This window comes from Corythoichthys intestinalis, chromosome 10 (assembly GCF_030265065.1).
Source record: "Corythoichthys intestinalis isolate RoL2023-P3 chromosome 10, ASM3026506v1, whole genome shotgun sequence".
NCBI lineage: Eukaryota > Metazoa > Chordata > Actinopteri > Syngnathiformes > Syngnathidae > Corythoichthys > Corythoichthys intestinalis.
In genome coordinates, this window is record NC_080404.1 from 30,389,566 (window position 1) to 30,405,618 (window position 16,053).

General features: G+C 39.8%; 1 protein-coding gene across 1 annotated transcript in view; it reads left to right on the forward strand.

The window, feature by feature from the left end:
* Positions 1–294: 294 nt before the first annotated feature.
* phyhiplb (phytanoyl-CoA 2-hydroxylase interacting protein-like b) overlaps positions 295–16,053 on the forward strand; it is a 30,691-nt gene continuing 14,932 nt past the window's right edge. Inside the window, exons 1-2 of the mRNA XM_057847638.1 lie at positions 295–668; positions 13,389–13,585. Of these exons, the coding sequence (XP_057703621.1) occupies positions 557–668; positions 13,389–13,585 (309 nt within the window). The 5' untranslated portion in view covers positions 295–556. The remainder of the gene's footprint in view (positions 669–13,388; positions 13,586–16,053) is intronic.

A 16,053-nucleotide genomic window follows, 5' to 3' on the forward strand; every position in this document is an offset into this window, starting at 1 on the left:
AGTCAAGCTCAAATAGCGCAGGTGTGCACTCATTATGCCGCGCAATATGTCATGGGGGTCCCCTTCTAATCCCCCACCCCTATTAGCCCACTCGCAGCTGAGCTCCAGACAGTGCAGACATATACGTCACGGCCCTTTACTCGGCCTGCAGGTGACGTCGGGTGTGTTTTTGACGCAGCCCCGAGGAGGAGAACCCAGGATAATCTCCTTACATAAGCGACCATTCAATTCACGGAACGGTCTCCTACTCGTGCTAATCCGTTGAAGTATTCACGCTCATGCGGTACGCGCATGCGCGCACACTTGTGGCTCGCCGCGAGAAGAGACTCAACCGATGAAGCCATTTCGAAACGTACTTCACAGCTCGTTTGGTGAAACCTGTGACGCATTCCTCTGACGCGTCAAAGAGAGAAAGAAGAGAGCGAGAGAGGCTCCAAAAACTCGATTTCTATCTCCACCCCTCCTCCTCCACCAGCGAGTGGACCGCTCAACCGGCCATTGAGGAGCACAGCAGAGCCGCGTAGCATCCTCATTCGTGACATCCACACGCACCGAGATGGAGGTACCAGGCTTGGCGCGCAACATCAGCAGCCCGCTGAGCCCCTGCGAGGGGTCGGGGATGATCAAGGACCTGAGCCTGGACACCATACAGCTTTGCGAGCGAGACGGTAAGATTGACACTAACTTATTCGTCTTTCATCGAGGTGCATTTTGCAGCGAGGTGGAGTTTTTAACCCCCTATGAGCGTGACGTGCCGAGACTGCCTTTGAATGTTTTTTGTTGCGCCTTTCAATCTGGGGTCTTTTGAATTCCTCGTGCGTGCGTAGAATGGAAAGAGCGTCCGCTGTGATGCAACAAAGCATTTTTGTGTTACTTTGTAAAAATGCTCATTTAAAAAAAGATGTTATCTTAGTCCCTCACCACACCTTACTGCGTTCTAAAACACCAGGCAAATACTCTAATATCCATTTTAATAGACTTAACCAGTGCAATAAGGTGGCCACCATATAATGAGTCCACATGATTGAAGATCAAAGGTGCTGAACCTTTAAATGTGTGTTGCACTCAAAAAGAGCAAGTCATCATCAGTAGACTCCAACATGGCTGCAGCCACATGTGAGTGCAAAGCCACTGCAACACCCTTAAAGCAGCAACAAGATCCATCATTACCTGCAGTGATCTATTGTATGTGTGTTTTTACACTACAATTACATGACACAGTTGTGTGTCTTATACCTGGTCGTCATGGCGCTCTAGCTGCTCAGCCACAGTGCACTTTATATGCTCTTAGTGCTTTGCTGGCTCGAGTCGAACACTTTAATTTTCATAATGGCCAGGAGTGGACTCTGCCAGCTTTTTGGGGCTTGTAGGTGCATCAGAGAACCATGTTTTCATAACATTTGCAGCCACTTTTGTTTGAGTCGTCCAAATAAATATAGCCTCTGCGTCTTTGAGACACCCACATTGTGTTTGTTTATGGAGAAACAAACACACCTTCTGGTTGCTTTTATGCAGAATGACAACGGTTGTCGTAAAAGCAGAGAAACCAGTTTGCTTGCAGGACAACGTGAAGGAAAACTGTAGTGTTCATGGTACACATAGCAATGCCGACCATATGACGCCAAATACATTAGCAGCACACAACTGTGTCGTGTACACCTGGAGTATTTTCTGATTAATATCCATCTAATAGCACAAAAAACAGTACCAATTTAATTATAAAGCAGAAAGTGTCGTTATGAAATGTATAAACATGTTTTGCCATTAACATAGGGTGTAACTAGTTTTGCTCAGACCAATCAATCACAAGAAAAGATATGTTATTGGGAGTCAACTAGGTGGCCATCAGAGGAGGAATTTGAAATCTGCCTAAACCAGCCTAGCCCAGCAAAAATGGAATACACGTTTTATCACCGTCAATCGCAGCCAATGAGTTTTCCAAGCCGAAGAGTTTTGCTCTGACAAACTAATCACAAGACTGCTGACATCAGTTGAATTTGAAATCAGATTTGTTCAGGAAAAGTTCCTATTTTGGTTATACAGTGGTACCTCTGCATATGAAGTTAATTTGTTCCAAAACCTTGTTTGTAAGTCGAAATGTCGTATGTCGAGCAGGATTTTCCCATAAGAATACATTATAATTCCATTAATTCTTTCCACAGCCCGAAAACCCACAGTAAATCCTTAATAAATACTGCATGTACCATTGCAAATAGCAATTACACAGAGCAAAACAAATAAATTATGAATAAAAATCGGAATAATAATATAATAATTGTAATAATAATAATAATGATAATAATACCTATAATAATGTAACAAATCTGGTTCCTGAACGCACCGCGTAGCTAACTTGACAGAGTGAGAGAGAGATTTTATTTCACTTTGTTCAGCTATAGCGGACTTCACTTTGTTCAGCTATAGCGGACAGTTGGCATGTTGTGTTGCACAAGTTCTGAAATAAATGAGTAAAACCTGATGAAGCTGGCGATGTTTTTGGCGATGCTACAATAATAATTGTCACATTAACTTATAAAGACTGGCGAACGGCTGTCGGAGGAGAAGCGTCGATATTGTAGACAATATACAGTCGTATTGTGGAGCTAGTTCACGGACGCTCCCACCAAGCTCTATTTTTCTATCATTTCCTTCTTCATTTCAATGGTAAGCCACATTTTTTTCACCACCTACAGTAACATTTTTGGAACCCATGTTGATTTCTCTCACAAGAAAATCCACCGTGCGTCCGTCTTGCGGGAAAACAAAGAAACTGCGGCACTGTCATAATTCGTCGTATTTCAAGCATGTCGTCGGATGTAGAAGAAAAAGGCGAGTCAAATTTTACGTCGGATGTCGAAAAGTTCGTGTGTCGAAGCGATCGTATGTCGAGGTACTACTGTATAAAGTTGATTATAAAGGGTTTTGGCAGATTAGTTTGACATAGCAACATGTCAAACTAGTACTGGAAGTAGTGCAGCCAAGTGAAAAGTCAGGAAATAAAAGGAAGAGACCTTTTCAGTGCTCATGTAGTAACCTTGATTCTGAACAGGGTATATAATATGGAAGTCAGAGTACCCGCACGTAAAGTACTTGCATTGATTATCCTGGATTTAGCAAGAGTCCTTCTCTGCAAAACTTTTTTTTCACCCTTTATATGGAGTGTATCCATTTCCATACCTCATTGCTTTCTAAATTTACCTCTCACAGCCTTAAATCTTTAATTGGCAGCATGAGAAGCTTCATGTGGCAATGCTGAGCCAGCAAATAGGAGAGCATGCAGCATCAACGGGCCTCTTCCTGTCTGTGGGAACGGAGCGCACAAACACACAGAACACTGTCATTGCATTTCAATGCACTGAGCACGTGGCAGGACAGTTGTGTGTGTTGGTGAATAACAAAATAGTCCAATCTAAATGCAGGATTTGTTCCTGAAAAATAAGGAAGTGCTCTTTATGCACACTCAGAATAAATCTACAATATTACCGATGATGGAAATAAATTGAGCATTTTGCCCCCTTCCAATTTAAATGTGTTGGACATTTTGAAAAATTAAGAAAGTATCAATTAACATTCTCAGTTTATTTAACCTATAAAATGTTTTTCTTGAATTCCATTCGGCAACTGGGTTGCAATGCGATAAAACAATAAGGATTCACATTTATTTTCCCTTATAATAGGTATATACAATATCTTTCTAATATCTATCTATTGTTTACAATGCCTAGTTACTTTTCATTCACCCAGTATGTACAAGTATATTACAAGCCTACAAAGAAGATTCCAATAATAGGGAGCAATGTATTCCAGTGATGTGTCATTACACTATACACCAGCCATTTACCTGAGCACTATTTCGATTGTTTTGAGCCATCACAGAAGGTCAACCGGCTAATAATTTAGCCTGCGTTGTTCTCTGAAGAGTGCGTTTTAATCAAATGCAAATTAATTATGTCGGCCTCAGACGTGCGCTCACTGCTAAAGACAAAAAAATTAACATCAATGTTAAGTGAAAATTGGAGAGCAGGTGCACTGGTGGTAATTTAAGAAAAATGATGAGTCATTTGACCCAACTGACATTCTTGTGTCCGCAGTTTGTTAACGTGACTGATTGACATGTATGTGCTTTGCATTAATTCATCACTCCAGTTATAATTAAAAAAAGAAAAGACAAAGCTGCCTTCCTGGATGGTTTAAATTTACTCCAGCGTGTTGATGCACGTGTGCAAATATTGTTTTAATGTGATTAAAAAAACAGTTTATGGAGTGCGGATGACCTGTCAAACGTGCTATAAAAGTAGAAGCTTATTTAGCCTGCCTTCGCCTTACATCAACTTGGATAGAATATTATCTTCCAGTGACCCTGAACAGAGTGAGTGAAAGAAAAGTTGGATGGATTAATCAACTACAAAAGAAGCAGTTATGGAGGTTTGCAAACTTTAAAATACAGTTTTAGCTGACTTTATTCCCATGCATATCCTTAAAGAAGTCCTGACTATATCTGGTACTGACTTATTAGAATGTCAAATTGTCCTGGGCCACATACAGTTTGACTGCAGTTCCTCACCAGTTCCTTGGTACTTACATAAGTAATTATTCTCTATTTTTAATGAATTTAGTAATATTATTCTGGGGGGCAGTTGTGATAGCGCAAATCGTCCTGGGATCGAAGTGTTAGTAGTTTGATTCCTGGCTACAACTGCCCACTATAAAAGATAAACCCTAGTTTGCTCCCAGTGTCTTGGAAGTGCTTTACATGCTGTATAAATGTGTGTGATTGTGAACACATGTGAAGAGCTTTGTTACCTGCCTGAGAAAGACACTTTATAAGTTGAGTTTGCTTGCTTGAAGTAACCTTTACTTGAATACAGTTGTTGGATACTTACTCTACCAACTACAAAATTTGAGTGTGAAGTTGTGAACACTTGTTTGTCAATATGTGCCCTACAATTAGCTGGCGACCAGTCAATCCAGAGTTTCCTCTGCCCAAAATCAGTCGGGATAGGCCACAGCTCACCCACCTCTTTGAGAACATGCGTGATGGAAAATACATAGACGAACATTATTTTCGACCCTACTTAAGGTTATTTATTGTTGTTGTCATAAGCGGAGTTTGACTTTTGGGGCAGGGAGGGCACAACATGTTGATGACCCCGAAACGCAGTGTCAGAAATGAAATTAACTTACAAGAATATTTATAATAATAAGTTGACAATGAGCGTTTTTTTGTTTACGATCCTTCTTGAAGGGAATTCTAAATCAGCCTGCTTAGGCAATACTTTTAGCCAAGATCGTCATCCATCGAATATGGTACCCCCGCCGGTGTCGTGCCAATGTAGTTACCCCAGTCAAAAATGGTATCCCTGGGCGGAGCCATATGGAGGTAGATTTGTGTTTTTATTATTCAATCAAAAAAATTGCTTCAATTTAAAAAAAAAAAAGTTGCAATCCAAAAAAAAATGCAAAAATAGATTTGAAACTCAAAATAGTGCATGTGAAAGCTATTTTTCTCTGATTGATTTTTTTTTTTTTGTTTTTTTTTTTTGTTTTTTGGGGAGTCAAGTTTTTTTTTTCTTTTTTTTTTTGATTGAACCAACTTTTTTGATTGAAGTCATTTTGTTTGTGTTTGGGCCACATTTTTGCTAGGATGTTTTTTTTCTTTATTGTTCAATCAAAAAATAAGATGCTTCCAAACAAATATATTTTCAAAAAGAAAAATCAGTTCAATTAAAAAAAATAATAATAATAATCATAGAAAACGTTTTTGAATGTGAAAAAATATTTGAGATTGAAAAATTTGCATTTGAACACTTAATTTTTCATTGAAAAAGTTTTTTTTTTTTTGCTTGAAGCAATCGTTTTTGTGTTTGGGCCATATTATGGGTAGGACATTGGTGTCAAAATCATTCAATCCCCCAAAAAGTTGCTTCAATCAAAAAAAATATTTTCAATCAAAGAAAAAAATAATTTGAAAAATAAAATTGCCCTCCCCTAATTTTTTTTTAAAAATTATATGCAAAGCAAATGACCGTCTAAGGTGCTAGTCACATGATCTGTTCGAAAAATACTTTTGACCCATTATAAAAATGTATTTTGTTGTTCATTCCATTCATTTTTGTTGCAGTTTTATTGCTTTACAACTTTTATATATATGGGAAAGTCATTTTCATGCAATGACACTTGTCGGCCACCAGGGTCCTCCGCCCCCCCCTTAAAATCCGCTTATGATTGTTGTTGTAATAGTTAATTTTACATGATTTTACTGTGTCTGTAAATGCAGTTGACAAACTTGCCAAATAATGGGGGACATTGTTAACGTGGCTCGCTCTAAAGAAAGATGCTCTTGTTTCTGCCCACTTCACGCTCCCAGCGTGACGTCGGTGTCAGCGTAGTAGTCCGTGCCGTGAAACGAACAAAGGCGTGCTTTTCAAAAGGCCACGCCAGCGTCCGTGTCCGCTGCACCAGAACTTCAAGCCCGGTAGGACTGTAGCAGATCCGAGCAGGGAGAGCCATTAGGAATGTAATGTGTTTGCATGTTAACAAGATTTTTATATTGATCCCTCTGCATCCATCCATTTCTGCGCACTGTAGTAGTATTTGATGGCACTCTGAATAAAAAGAGAACCACTGAATCATCCTTGTGAAGGGTTAGCCTTGTAGTAAATACGCTCACATGGCAGTAGTAGTACTTCAGGGGCTTTTACAGCAAAATGATGATGTATCAAAATGAATGCATGCTACAGTGTAGTCCACCTGCCAACAAATGTGAGTCAGAGTCACACTAAATCGTCCCAAGCGGGCTGAATTGTCCCAGGCGAGCTGTACGTGAGTTATTTCGGACTTTTTCTATCTGCTTTCTACATGCTAGTTAAATTCATCCAGATAAATTTGTAATCCATAGCCCCTTTCACATATGCCGAAACACCATTAAAATCCCGGGATTTAAACAGGCAGCCCTTGTATGTGAAAGCAATCACCCGGGTCGACTGACACGGAGATTACGCAGAAATTTCACGGGTCGCGACTTAGTATAATGTCTGGGAAAGTCCCAGGACGAGGCTATGTGAAAACAAGCATTATGATGATGATAATGATGATGATGATGAGGATGACGTAAATATCATGGCGGGCCAATCATCTCTTCCTCTTTCTTCGTAGTAAGACAAAAAGCGGTAAACAAACATAGCAATTATCAACATAGCAAGCTGAAATAAGCTCAATTAAACTGAAAACATAACAAAATTAAATTGCTACTGGATCGTAAAGCCAAGGAAGAGAGTCCATCGTCCATCTTTGGAAATGTGTGGTTTATTTTGTTGCCGATGTTAGGGGCCGCAACTGCGGAAACTAGGTTGTACCTCAATGCAGAAAACAACGGAGGGATCCATTCAAGGGTTTATTAAATACAAACAAAAATACACGTGATTGCTGAAAAAGGGGATTTCAAAACAAGGGCGGCTGAGGCATCGAATGGCACCCAGCAAGTTAATATCTCGGCACCCTTCTCTTGGATCGCCTGGGCTTTAATACAGTCTTGATGAGCTTGAATTGGTTGCAGTTATGACAAAGGGAATGCTCCCACAACCAGCTCTGTAACAAAACACGATTTGACCAACATTGTGACAGCCGATGCCAACCAAAAATTATGTAATGTCCAGGTTATAGAATCGCGCCAGCAGCCCTGCCCGCACAGAGAGCGCCAGTGGGCAACATGGGACAAATCTATGAAGTGTTCAACCCGCATTATTCTCGGGACATCTCTACATGCGTGAAAGTAATGACGCGAGTAAATCCCGCTTTACCTTACACGGGAATTTACCAGGAAATGTTTGTGAAAGGGGCTAATGTCTTCACGGACTTTGCATTGAGCACTGGAGCTCAGTCATGTTCCAATAGAAACGGGCTACCATCAAACTGTTCTCACAACATTACAGAAGCATAAATCTGTCCAAAATGATGAAGCATTCAGAATTCTTTTCACAGGGCCAATACTTTGAAAGTTTTTGAATGGTCTGCTCTTGTTCCAAAATTACGTTGCACCAATGTACAAAGTAACAAGGGTGTAACGGTACATATATTTGTATTGAACCGTTTCGGTACGTGGTGCTCGGTTTGGAACGGAGGCGTAACGAACGGGTTTCTGACGTAATGTAACCCTTACTTTTCGAGGCTGTGAGTCGATCAGGTTACAGTTTCTTTGTGTAGATTATATTTACTCTGTCTTCTCTACTATAATGAGGACCAACACGGTAGGACAGTATAACCTAGAAACGTCAATGGCACGACAACTTGGCCGCCACGAGAACGCAGTGAAACGCGGGTGTTAAAGTCAATCAGCCATTGCACACCAGTCGCACTGCGGCCGCGTGTTAGACGCGTCCCAAAAGTGGCTCAACACGATGCACGCGAAAAGAATGGCAGAGTTTATTATTTGACACGAGACACGACCCTCCTGCGTCAATACTACTACCAGTAGCTAGGATCGGGCAGACCGGAAGTCACTTGTGTAAAAATACGGTGGATCCGGTCGATTTTCAAACTAATATGCAATCGTAACCCAGTTTTTGAGTCGATCAGATCTCTTGAATGGTAGATTGGGGCACAGTTGACTTGTCTTTGTTGATTTACTGCTATCTTCTCTGCTATAATAATAACCAACACGGCCCCGTGTTCAATACAAAACCCTCCTACCACAGCAAAACAAGTAGGAACTAATATTCACATCGGAACTAATGTTATACAACATAAAATATACAGTAAAAATGAATACTACATCACATTTGTAAAATATAAACACATAATAAAATAAATAATAGCCCATTTAAATAAAATAAATTGAAATGAGCTAAAACACCTGTAATTAAATAGTAAGAAAATTCCACAGATCCTGCTTTCACAATTAAATTTATTAATTTCTGTGTGGCGCTTTAGCTTGAGAAAATCCACCAATAAAGCTTTTGAAAACCGTTCATAAGAAAAAAAAATATTCATTGAGGCATTTAATTTGTAAAATACATGTTAAAATCTTTGGCATTGGAATTGCTTTTCTCTTTAGCACAGGACTTTTTTTTCTTCTTCTTTCTTTCAGAAAGAAAGCTGATCAATACGCGCGGTCTAAAAGGCAAATTGTTGTTGGGTTATCTTTAAATACCTGCTACTTTTTGAGCAGAATTCTAGCTTTGTATAGGCTAATGTTCCTATTGTTGAAAGCACAAAGGTGTGTAATTAACAACCATCACATTTCTATTTTGCATTTTGTTTTCTTACTGTACCGAAAATGAACCGAACTGTGACCTCAAAACCGAAGTACGTACCGAACCGAGATTTTTGTGTACCGTTACACCCCTACAAAGTAAGGTAAAGACATGGATGACAATGTCTTGTGTATATTGAACTGACTGGTCTTTACAGTTCTGACCTCAACCCAATGGAACATCTACGGAATAAATTAGAACGAAAAAGAAGATTCAGGCCTTGTCATCCAAATCAGTGATGGCCACAAAAGTGCTTCTGAATCAATTGCTTCTGGCCAAATGTTTCTTAAAAAATGTTGCGTTAAAATCTACGGATTATGAATGAATGGGATATCACGTAAATCCATAGTGAATAGTTTTGGCAAAATACACTCTAGGCCACCTATCTGTCTGTCCGTCTAGCCGTCCATGTCTTATTTATCTAATGCGTATTCCATTGTTGATATGCCGAGGGTGTCACTGTCAGTGTCGGCATTTGCATTTCAAGAGAAGAATTGGCATATTTCATCATTATGCTGATGGACAATGTTAATAACGATGATCATCATGACATAGCCTAATGTTACGACCCCGCGCGGATTTTGATTAATGACTTTGGAGAGGACTGGTATGTAGGAGGGACGTAATAGCCTCATTTGAAATATAGTAGCGCTGTCTGCCATCGAAGTCATTATAAGACTTCAGTGGCTGTGCTCACGGTTGGATCTCACACAATTCAAATATGATGCTCCAGTCAGGACGTGCTGTGCAGCGAGATCACTTTTGTGATGTACTGACTGAGGCTCTCAAGTGTTATATCTCCATTTATTTTGGGTACCAGTGGTCCTTGCCATTATTAAAGGTCAGTAACAAAAGGTGGAATAGGGCGTGACCTGTACAATCCAAAGTTGGCTTTTCAACTGAACTTCCTTTAGCATGACGCTGTGGTATTAGTTGAATGTGTTTGAGTTACAATGTCATGTAAAGAGATAATAAATTATATAAATAATTCAAAACAAACTGACAGAAAGTTGGAGGATTTATTTCCCCTTTTAAAACATACATTTGTTGGTTATGATGAATAATATTATAATAGCATGGTATGCTAGGACTAGATTAGAATTACAATTTTGTGGTTCATGGTATGAATTTTGTCTCGGGCCTTCCTGTGTTGATTGGCGTGTTCTTCATATTCCTTTCAACCTTAACACAGGGTTATTAAATGTTCATTCATTCACTTTCCATGCCGCTTATCCTTACGAGGCTCACGGAGGTGCTGGAGCCTATCCCAGCTAACTACGGGCAGTAGGCGGGGTACACCCTGAATTGGTTGCCAGCCAATCGCAGTGCACAATGAGACATACAACCATTCAAGCAAACACACATACCTATGACGATTTTAGAGTGTTCAATCAGGCTACCGCGCATGTTTTTGGGATGTGGGGAAAGAAACCGGAGTTCCTGGATAGAGAATAATTGGCCTTTAACTCTATGCATTATGTCAAATAAAAACTAAAGCTCAAATGTTATGTATTGCGCTATTTTTACATGTAAACAGAAAATCACAAACAAAAAGTAGCAAATAAACAACATAATTCCACATAGTTTACATATTCTAAAGGAACGGGAGGCAAAAAAACATTTAAGTCCTACCTGTCTATTTTTTTAATTTATCATTTTGTCCTAATACAGCCATGCAAACTTGCCACCTTTCGGCGATATTTCGCCGTTTTGAAATCAAAATGGGTCATTCTTCTGAATCACGTAGATCCGAGGAGAAAAAAAATCGTGCTTCTGTCAACGAGCGAGTGAAACCATTAACTTCAAAACCGTAGTCCATGCTCAAAACTACATTGTAGTCCAGGGGTCCCCATCTGCCGGGCCACGGACCGGTTCCAGTGCGCATTTACTACCGGGCCGCACAGAAATAATAACTTAATAACGACCGCATTCTGGCCGAATTAACCCTGTGCCCCTGTTTAACACACCAATATCCCTGTCTACTCTAGATGTAATACTACGGGATAGATTAGAATGTCGTCATAGAAATCCACTGGTGGACTGCTAGCAGTACATCTTATTTTTGTATATAATATATCTTATCTTATATTATATATCTTATAATATAAGTGTGCTTGTCCTCGATAATAACGTATTACTAGGCCGCGGGCGCAGCACATTTGTTCCCGGAAATAATTAGCCCCCACACGAGCGAAGATGACTGGAAAACAGACGTCTTCGGAGATATTTTTTACGGCGAAAAGGGCATCTGACGAGCCTACAACTTCGAAGACCCACAAACGGTGAAGGAGTGGATTCGTGACCCGTTTGTGAATAAACCTAGTGATTCGAGCATGTCTGTGCAACAGGAGGATCAACTTGTAGATATCGCAAATGACGGCGACCTTATTAAACGTACATTTCAGACAACAACTCTACCAAGCTTCTGGATTAAAGTCGTTCCGGAATATCCTGACATCGCTACGAAAGCATTGAAAACCTTGCTGCAATTTCCAACATTGTATCTTTGTGAAGCGGGCTTGACAACAAAGCGAAGTCGTTAGTGGTGAGAGCGGTGTGCAGTTTTTGTGTGCAGCTAACATGGCAGGATGTATCTGTGGAGAACTTTTCTTCAAGTCCTTCCATGATCAAACATAAGTTAATATTCCTTTCTTTCAAGAAAGTTTGTGTAGTGTTTACTTTGGAATCGCTGCATTTGCGCATTTTGCGGCTATGTTTAACGTTGCGCGCATGCGCAGAACCACATCGTTGCAATTTTTGATGGGTTGCAAAATTTTTCAGAACTCCGGTCCGTGAAAAAAAGACCCAAATAACACCGGTCCGTGGTGCAAAAAAGGTTGGGGACCCCTGCTCTAGTCCGATGACCTAGACCTATCACCGCCACTCTCTTCTCGTGACAACAAATGACCGACAATAGTGAGAGTACAGCTGTTCTCTGCTTAATGCAAATGGGACATACTGTATATTTTATAATTTACATTTTGTATAATTTGCTACTTAATGCGTCTTATATGTTCTGATTTCAGGATGAGAGATTTAGACTTGTATATGTTAAATTATCATGTACTGTGTTTAATTTGAGATGTCTCTGGTTGCACTATGAAGTGCACTTTTCCGTGCATGCCGTGTGTCCATGTTACTTTGTCACCTTTTTCACCCCTAACCAGTTTGCATGCCTGTAATAGCTTATTAATTTTACAAAAATTAAGTGGTTTTTCAGATGCTGACACAATAAAATGGCAAACCTATTAAACCTGAACTTTTAATATTCTTACTTTATAAATTAATTTGTCCCATAACCTATACATTAGCACATCTTCATTTTGCGCTGAATTTGGTCTGATCTAACTCATGTAGATATCAGGATTTCCAGGGATTTTTTTTTTTCCAAACAGGAATCTACACATTCTACATTCTTGTATCAAATTAAGCATGCATTTGTGTATAGCTGTGTGTGTGGATGCTTGTGTGTGTTTGTGATTGCGAGACAGTCCAATTATGGAATTGCTCTTTTAATCTCAGCCTCTCTCGGAGCATGAATGGAGATGGATGTTCCATGCTCGGCTGCTTCCGCCATTGTTTAGTTGGCATTCTTTGCATTGTACACACATAAATGCACACACATCGCATTGTTGCCATGCCAAGGGGGCGTCGCCTGAATGTGACGTAAAAGTCTATATTCATCCTTGATTCCACAAAGGAGCCATTGAGCCGTGTTTCGACATTTTCTTTGACCTCGCTGTGCACTTTTGGTCGCGAGTAATACGTGACAGATTAGGACAAATTGAGCATCAAATGTCAATTTCTTAGCCCTCATCACTGATTAGAGATGGATTCTCCTCTGTGGAGAGAGCATATTCAGTCAGAAGCATTTTTAAATATTCAATGCGTCTTCTGCTCGGGGAAGCACATAGGTGTGTATTGTAAAGGGGATGATGTGTTTCCATGGCAACTTACGCACTGCTGGTTGTACTGTAAGTGGCCAACAGGGAGGGGGAATGATCGCTACTGGCGACAAAGCAGATGAAAGAGCTATGAGCGTAATGAATGCACAAGCAGGATTTAAAGGCCAGATGTCAACATTTTGCTCACGGAGCTTTGTGATCATATTTAAAACAAGATTTCCTTTTTGCACAGGAAGTAAATCCCAGGATGGCGCCATCTCTGACATGGAGGATCTGCCTGTCCCTCAGAACATTAAGATCAGCAACATCACCTGCGACTCTTTTAAGATCTGCTGGGAAATGGAGCAGCATGGCAAAGAGCGTATAACGCACTACTTTATTGACTTGAATAAGAAGGAGAACAAAAACTCCAACAAATTCAAACACAAGGTAACAGATCAGGGAACTATTTTTTTGTATGTGAGCAGCTCCGAATGTTAGTTTTGCCTGTGCGGTAAATGTGTAATGCACTAGAAATGCGTTAGCAGTACATCACCATCCTCCCCATCCATTTATATTTATCAATATATACCTGTATACTAGTATAAAGCCATGGACGAAATTATTGGCACCCCTGGAATTTTTCCAGAAAGTACATTTCTCACAGAAATTAATGCAATTACAAATGTTTTCAGTATGAATGTGTTTATTCCTTGGATGTGCATTGGAAAAACACACAAAAGCTGAACAGAAAAGTCAAAATGAAAAAAATGGGCTGGACAAAATTGTTGGCATCCTCAACTCAATATTTGGTTGTGCATCCTTTAGAAGAAATAACAGAAAGCAATCTCTTCCTATTACCATCAACAAGTTTCGTGCACCTCACAGATAAAATTTTGGAGCACTCTTCTTTTGCGAACTATTCCTGGTCTCTCAGATTTGAAGTATACCTTCTTGCAACAGTTATTTGGAGATCTCTCCATAGTGTTCAATATGATTTCGATCCGGACTCATCGATGGCCACCTCAGAATTCTCCAGCGCTTTTTCTCCAACTGTTTCTTGGTGCTATTTGAGGTATGTTTTGGGTCATTGCAGACCCAGTTTTCTGACACTACACCCTATATTCCATCCTAAAATATTGTGATAGTCTCTACATTTCATGACTCCCAACCAGTGCCAGAGGAAGCAAAACAACCCCAAAACATCATTGGACCGCCACCATGTTTGACTATAGGCACTCAGTTCTTTTCTTTGTAGGCCTCATCCTTTTTGCTGGCACTGGATGCCTTGACAGTGTGCAAGGAGTCATGAAATATGGAGACTATGAAAATGTTTTGGGCCGGTCATGGGTGCCTAGTTGCATTCTGTGTAAAGTTGTGTACATTTTGGCTTTTCTCTTCAGCTTTTTTTGTGTTTTTCCAATGCACATCCAAGAAATAAACACAGTCATACTGAAAACAGTTGTAATTGCATTCATTTCTGTGAGAAATGCAGTATTTTCTGGAAAAAAATCCAAGGGTGCCAATAATTTTGTCAATGACTGTATGTATAGAGAGAGTACAGGCCAAAAGTTTGGACACACCTCATTCAACGCAACACAAATGAAGGTCCCAACCCCATTGTTAAAGCAATAAATTCAACGAATCAACTGAAAAGGCATACCTGTGAAGTCAAAAACCATTTTAGGTGACTCCCTAGACATTATTTAGTTATTTCACAATTTTTGCATAGTACATAATCCCACACCTGTTAATTCATAATTTCATTACCTTCAGTGAGAATTTACAATGTAAATAGTTATCAAGATAAAGAAAACGCACGTATGAGAAGGTGTTACTAAACTTTTGGCCTGTACTGTATATACGTACGAGTTTTCACAATATCATGATATTGCAATTTCGAAGTGTATCTTACAGCATTATTATAGACTGACTATATTGATATTGGGTAATATTTGATATATATAGTTAGATATTGGGTGGTCTTTGCAATTCTCAGGTTCTGCGTTTCAATCTTGACTCTGATCATCCTGTGTGTTGTTTGCGTTTTTATCGTGTTTGTGTGGGTTTTCTAATTCTTGCCCACCCTCTCCCGCCCATTTCCAAAACATGGATGTGAGGCTTCTTTCAGTGCTCAAAATTATTCACTGCTGTGAAGTTGAGTGTGTATGGTTGTGTGCATAAAGGTGTCTCTGTGATTGAATAGCGATCAGTCCAAAGTGTCCAAAGTCAACTGTGATAGGCTCCAGCTCCCCCGCGACCTAAATAAGAATGAGCGATATAAAAAAAGGCTGTATTGCACATATTGTGCTGAGAAGCCAGTGAGTAAATGGAGCTTGCATGTAATTTAATATTTTCCATATCTAACCATGCAAATTATGCTTGGTAACATGAGTGGGGCGAGGTGCTGAATGGATTGCTAACACTCATATTTTCGAAAACTAGGCAGATAACAAACGATTTACTTGATTCAATGTCTTCCATGATGGGTGTGTAAGATATGTTAAAAACACTGTTTATGTAAAGTAATTAAAAACTCTTTAAAAAGGCTTTCTCACTTACCCCCAAAAAAGGTTTGTGAAGATAAATGCTTATTTTTTTTATATCATGGAAGCCAAAAGTGTACCGTTGTTTTGATAAAGTGTGCAGCAGTGTTGGGGGGATTAATGGGTCTACGATGTTGCTGGGCAGAGGATGAATTATTGGTGCTGTTGTCCCCTGAGGCTAACTGAACGTGGAGGGTTGGGACGTGGGGGTCTAGTCACAATGAAAAGGGGTCACTGTGATGTGAATTACAGTCGCACCTTGACTTACAAGTGCCCCGACTTATCTTCATTGCTTGTTCGATTTTATGCTTTGTGTTGCAAAATTTGAGTTATGAGCAAGCATGCAGGCAAGAAGAGTCACATTCGCTGATG